This window comes from Melanostigma gelatinosum (assembly GCF_949748355.1).
Source record: "Melanostigma gelatinosum genome assembly, chromosome: 1".
In the NCBI taxonomy this organism is placed as follows: domain Eukaryota; kingdom Metazoa; phylum Chordata; class Actinopteri; order Perciformes; family Zoarcidae; genus Melanostigma; species Melanostigma gelatinosum.
Window position 1 is genome coordinate 7133669 of NC_136634.1, and position 6518 is coordinate 7140186.

At 39.3% G+C, this 6518-nt stretch overlaps 1 protein-coding gene across 1 annotated transcript in view; it reads left to right on the forward strand.

Moving 5' to 3' along the window:
• Nucleotides 1–5822, forward strand: part of c25h12orf75 (chromosome 25 C12orf75 homolog) — a 7873-nt gene extending 2051 nt beyond the window's left edge. The window contains exons 2-7 of the mRNA XM_079273675.1: nucleotides 1254–1278; nucleotides 2500–2535; nucleotides 3027–3106; nucleotides 4211–4241; nucleotides 4371–4469; nucleotides 4981–5822. Of these exons, the coding sequence (XP_079129801.1) occupies nucleotides 1254–1278; nucleotides 2500–2535; nucleotides 3027–3106; nucleotides 4211–4215 (146 nt within the window). The 3' untranslated portion in view covers nucleotides 4216–4241; nucleotides 4371–4469; nucleotides 4981–5822. The remainder of the gene's footprint in view (nucleotides 1–1253; nucleotides 1279–2499; nucleotides 2536–3026; nucleotides 3107–4210; nucleotides 4242–4370; nucleotides 4470–4980) is intronic.
• Nucleotides 5823–6518: the final 696 nt, after the last annotated feature.

A 6518-nucleotide genomic window follows, 5' to 3' on the forward strand; every position in this document is an offset into this window, starting at 1 on the left:
AAACAGTTAACACTGGCTTGTAACACGCAACAATGTAGTTGTTAGCAGTGTTTAACAATGTATTTGTCAACCACTGAAACTCCTCCTTTAGGCACCCAAAAGTGCAGGCTGATGTATAAACAGATGATTGGTGATAATACAGTCATTGCAGTTATGATGTACTTTCATGGGAGAAAATATAATTGTTGACAAATTCTTTACATTAAAACCATTTGTCCTAATACAGTGCATTATTAGCAATTGAATAACTCTTTATTAAAGTAAAATGTATTTATTAATTAGTTCTTAACTTCCATGTGATATTCAAGTCATGCAAGAATATTTTTAATTTCAAGCTAATCAAACTCAAATTACTGCCTCAGTGCTCATCCCGAGTCTTCTGCACCCAGATGTGCACCCTTGGATATGAATGAGCTTTTGTCAGGCTACTGAATAGGCCCCTGTGTCATGTCAGCAGACTCATTTTTACAAGGATGAAATTCGCTCTGTTTCTGTATAATGTAGATTCTCCAGTTTTCAGCTCTTACAACTTATTCGTGTCGTGTTCTTTTTGAAGGTACATTTCGCCAGTAATACAATGGAAAATGGCATGAAAAAAAGGTTAAACATAAGGCTTTTGTTTCCCGCGCGGTGATCAATGACTCATTTAGATTCAAATCAAGTTAAGTGGACTGCCTGTAGTTCAGCAAAGAATGATCTGTTGTTTAACCATAAAAGAGTTAAACATGATTGGGATGAGCACAATGCGTGTCACTGGGAAGCAGTGGCGGCTGGTGGAAAATGTTCTAGGTAGGGCCATCCTATCAATTTCAGCAAACATCCCAGTATGTACAGGGTGTACGACTTAACTAACCAGTTGTCAGTATATTTACTGATGTTTTTCCAGAACCAGATCCATGGAAATGTCCCAGGTGGTCTCATGGAGAGCTCTCCAAAGCAGCCAGCTGAGGGTCCACACCTTCACTTTTGTCACTTTGAGCAAATGAAGAAGTGTTTCTAGTTTCATCTTAAGTGTTCACAGTTAAACTTATTCATTTCTGTGAAATGTTCTGATATGGTGTCTGCGGAGGGCGCTGTTAGATAAGTCGTGCTATGAAGAGTGATGTATTATATTTTGTACTCTATATTCATCTTTAAATGTCGATGGTATACATCCCAAGGCTGTTGAATGAAAGCCTTTTATGGTAACTCACCTCCTTCAATACTTTTCACAACAAAGATGAATTAATTCTGCTCTTTTGACCTGTTTTCAGGGCCAGCAGATGTCTCCAAAGATGTGTAAGTACATCAGTCATTTCCAACTTTTTTAAATATTTTTGAGGCTGGACATCTGTGGCTTTTGGACATTCAGATCACAGTTTACAGCTTGATATACCTGCCCATGCTGTATTCATTGTTCAAAGGTTTTTATCCACACTGATATCACGCCGATGTTTTACAACATTTCAATATAAAAGCATTGTAAAGTAAAAGTGCAGCTGAAAGAACAAAACAAAACAATATCTAAAACACTGATGGTTGTACGCAGCAATAGAAATTACCTGTTGAAAATGCTGATTTTTTTAATGTGTTGTCTTTCGCTTCATATGTGATATCGAATATATAGTTATTTCCTTCATGACATACAAATACATACTGTGTGTTGGCAGAATGACGACTTCTCGTGATCCGCAGTTTGATAGATGCGGTAAAAACTTTACTGAAAAGTGCAAAGTTGTCTCATTACCAAAATACCAATATTAAAAAATACTGACTTTACTGTCAAAAACAAAAACAAAACATCGAAAATAAAAGAAATGAATAGATACTTGACCCTTCTTGGCTTTAGAAAATTAAAGACGTTATTCTCTGGAGTGTCATGTGGAGGGCAGGTTGTCTTTTGCCATCAACAGTTAGCGTCTATCAAAGCTTTGGGAGGGGCAGCATTTTCCAAAGCATTTCCTGGAATCAGTGAGTACGTGTGTGTGTGTGTGTGTGTGTGTGCTGCTTGATAACCATCTGAACAGTCAGCACAGGACTCATGAGAGCTGACAGTAGCACACTACTGACTCACTGAAGCTAATCACAACTTCCTAGGACAGCACAGCAAACTATCACACACACACACACACACACACACACACACACACACACACACACACACACACACACACACACACACACACAATAAATTGGGTGGTCATGTCAGTACAAACAAACAACAAAACACCCTAAAAACGGAATTCATTGGAAACTGGTTGTTTAGTAGCCTGGTTCCAGACCTGAAACAAACATTTATAATTCAGCCTGCTCATCAGTTGTTCAGAACTCCCACATGGGAATTATCAGAATTCCCCAGAGGGCTCATGCAGCATATCTCGTATGCTCTGCAACTGAGCAAATGCACTTCCACTGTCCAGTCCTGACTATTTCTCATCAGCATGCACTGTGTGTTTGTTTGCTGTTGAGTTTGTATGTCCTCCCATAAGAGCTGACCTGACCTGTGCTTCTCTCAATCAGGACAGAAGAACCCTCGCCAGACGATGAGAAAAGAAGGTAATTATCTTCTTAAACTTTCTGTCAAGTTCACTACATTTTAGTTTGTATGGTGCTGGTGGGTGCATTTTGATCGAATCATATTAATCCATTGTAATTGAAAAGTTCTATCCTTTTTTTTGTAGTATGCTGATTATGGAACCTGAATATTATTAGGCCTTTTTAATAGAGGTTATTTTGACAAGCACTGGTGTAAATAATAAGATAAACAATGGATGTGTTCCATTAAACACTTATTCCTGATCACCTAATCAAAACGTTTGATGAAAAGATGCAAAGATTCCAGGCACAGATAATTATCTTTTTAAATGCATTACAACGTCACACAAAGCCGAATGAGATTTATTTTAAACAGATGTGGTATCTTCCATGAAGAGTTAGAAAGCTGATGCATTGCTCAAAGGAGTAACTGTATTCCATTGAGAACCACCACAACATTATCTGATCACTGATATGTCTTGATTTGCTACATTCCTCTCCTCTCCCCTCAGGAACTATGGTGGCGTATACGTAGGTCTACCAGCAGACCTGACCGCTGTGGCTGCCAGTCAGTCCAAGTCCACATGTAAAGGTAAACGCCTGTAACGCTGTACTGTGCATTTCCCTCTCTGGATAATTGAAGAGCATCTTGTGGTGAAGCAGCTAAGGGCGTAGAGAGAAATAATCCCAAGTGGCCGAGCTGCGACTCCAGGAAACCATGTGCCTGCGTGCCTACGGCATTTTGGGTTTTATTTGACCTTTACTGTTGGTGAATCCCAATAAGAAGCATTCCCTTTCCTGTAACAGTTTGGGTACTCACCGCTGTGAGGATGAATGTGGTTCACAACATTTGTTTCGACTATGGCAGTACAAGGAAGAGGACCCGCTCCCTATGTAGACTCGAAGGGCTTATTCTAGGTAGCAAAATGATTATACACTAATAAAAACATAGTTATGAATATTATGATCCCCCTAAATCCTACACACTGGACCTTTATGAAATGCCTTTTCCTTTGTTATTTCAAACCAAACCCCGATCTTTTTCTAAACCTAGCCCACTAGTTTTGTTGCCTGAACACACTGAACGCTCATGTTGCTGGACATTCGTATGAAAACAATACGAAAAAGCACTAAAAATAACTTTTCATAAGATATTATACAATTATTATATTGTATTTTGTTTTTTATCCACAGCCTTACCAATTAGGGACCATGCACGGCAGCCTTATTTGTTCTCTTATTCTAATACAGTTTACAATGGTATTGACTTAATTGACCACTGTTTATATCACCACCTCTCTGACAGCGCTATGGAACCAATATAAAAAGTGACATTCACGTTTTGTAATGTGACCAGTATTAAGAAACAATCTGCTACCTTGCTGTTGTATTCTGCAGTCATGCAGGATTTCCTCCGGTGTCTTTCCTCCCATGTTTGTCCTTGTGCTCATCCAGGTCAAACATCTAATGAATTGATTCGTTTTATACCTCCGGCACAACAAGTACCGGCTCTTTTTTCACCACTAAGGTCTCCCAGTTTGAACTGCTTGGTATAGTGCGTGGGTGTTTTTTGAGCACACTCTTGACATTGACAAAGGAAATACAAGAACTAGAAATTTGTCAAATAATTGTCCTATAAATATCTTGGCACTGATTATGTTTACCCCCCCCCCCCCCCTTCTCCCCCCTCTTGCAGATTAGCAGCCACTGAAGGGAACACAACGCAGGTACTTCAAAAAAAAACTAGGCTGCTTGTTCAGCGGTTCACATCACCTCCTCGGCTATTTCGTATCTGAAAGTGAAGCTGCTACAAAGACCCGCACCAGAGCCAATGACTCTGTTCCTTGTTTCAACAGGATCCTGCATATTCACTCACCTAGAGCAGGAGTGTCAAACTCATCTTCACTCTGAGCCGCATCAGCATCATGGCCGCCCTCAAAGGGCCGTTTGTAAATGTAAGACTGTGTAAATGTAACTTCTCCCTAACATATTGGTAAATAACTCTCCCTGCATTTGATTATTGTTTATTCAAGTCTTCAAATATTGTACATGCAGTTATACTGTATAAATGTAAAAATATATGTAAGCACATTTCTGTTGTTATAACTTAAATCCTTTTAATTTAGGGTTAAGAAACCCACATTACTCTATCAAACCTTTAAAGAAAATAGCAAAGACAAATATCAAACACAAGTTGTTACAATAACTTTGTTCAAAGCCTAAAATCCTTTCAAGGGTTCTTTCAAGGGTTTTATGACTTTCTATCTCATAATTATGACTTCCTATCTCATCATTTTGACTTACTATCTCATAATTTTGACTTACTATCTCATAATTTCGACGATGGGGATATTTGTATTATCAAGTCTAACTTTTTTATTTTTTTTTGTATTATTATTATTTTGTTTTTGCTGGCGGATTCGCGGGCCACATGAAATGACGTGGCGGGCTGGATTCATCCTGCAGGCCTTGAGTTTGACACCCGTGACCTAGAGGCACTCACATTTTGGGCTCACCACATACTAAATAAAGTCGCTTCAATGCTGTCAGCGAGCAGGGTGTGATGCTGCTTCATGGAGTCATGGGACGCACAGCAGAGGTCTGCATACAGCATTCATCATCAACCTTCACTTTGCTAAAAAAAAAAAGGATCATAGCCGACAAGCCACCCACCCTGGGACTGGCTGTGGGAGGCGGCGACGGGCATTGTGACAGCCATCTTGGCTTCTTGGTCACTCCACTGGAACTTTCTCTTTCTTTGTCAGGAGGAGACAGGAGACCCAGCCAGCTGACTAACTTACTGTCTGGGGGACACAAACATTCCCAATAGCCCTCTGCAAAAATAATCACTGCTCAGTTATTTATCTTGGAATCCATCAATGATTCTCTCTCTCTCTCTCTCTCTCTCTCTCTCTCTCTCTCTCTCTCTCTCTCTCGCTCTCTCTCTCTCTCTCTCTCTCGCTCTCTCTCTCTCTCTCTCATGCTCTCTCTGCATGTTGATTATTTTCCCTCAGTAGCTCTGATTTTAGTGTTTCTGGGAAATTCACACTGAACACACTTAAAATCTTTTTTAGAAACAGAATTTTTTAATTTGTTAAATGATAAAATGTTCAGTTGCAAAAAATTGTAAAAATTTCAAAGCGAGGCAGAGGTGGTAATTTTGTGTTGTGTACTGTTCCTTGTTTTTCTTACCGTTTATTGACATTGCTTTGTAACTGTTTTTATTACAATCTATTTTATACATTATGTATCACACTTTATTGTGAATGTTGTTCTTCTGTGTGTAATCCATAAAGCTGATGCTTTGCTGTATTTTTCTTATTGTCAACAAATCAAGGACTAAAACCAAGCTGATGCAGATGTGCAGTACGACATTTTGTTCACATAATAGCCTGTAGTTTCTTTGTTATCACATATAAAATCAAACTGCTACTTCAAGAAATGATCTACAAAGCCCATGTTGATCATAATGAATGAACAAGTATATTGTGACAACAATGGAAGGCTATGGTATAGCGGAATAAGCTATATCAGGCTCTGGTTATTTCATCACTGTATATTTCTTAGAAGAATCAATAGTTGCTTTTTTTTAATGGGTTTTGTTGACAAAAAGAAGAACATAGAATATCACCAGCGCATTGTCAACATAAAAAAACACATTACAGCTTGGCGGGCATTAGGGGCCAAGAACATTTGTCAGCTGACGGCTCTCTCTTCTGATGAATGTACAACATCCTCCACTCACCAGGACCCCAGAGGAGGGTGGAAATAAGCCAACTTCAAACACTTGAGATTCAAGAGATGTTCTTTCCGTGTTACACAAAAGGCTTTATTCGCTCGTGTATGTGTGTGTAGCCTTGACTGACCAGTTGCATAAAAAAATAGGGACATGCCTAAAGACTCGCATGCTGTTTACTGTTTGTGTCTGTTTTCTCCAGAATGACGCCCACAGGCTGCCAAGCTGTGTCGCCGGTTATTAGCCACATTGATACCGTGGGATTTCA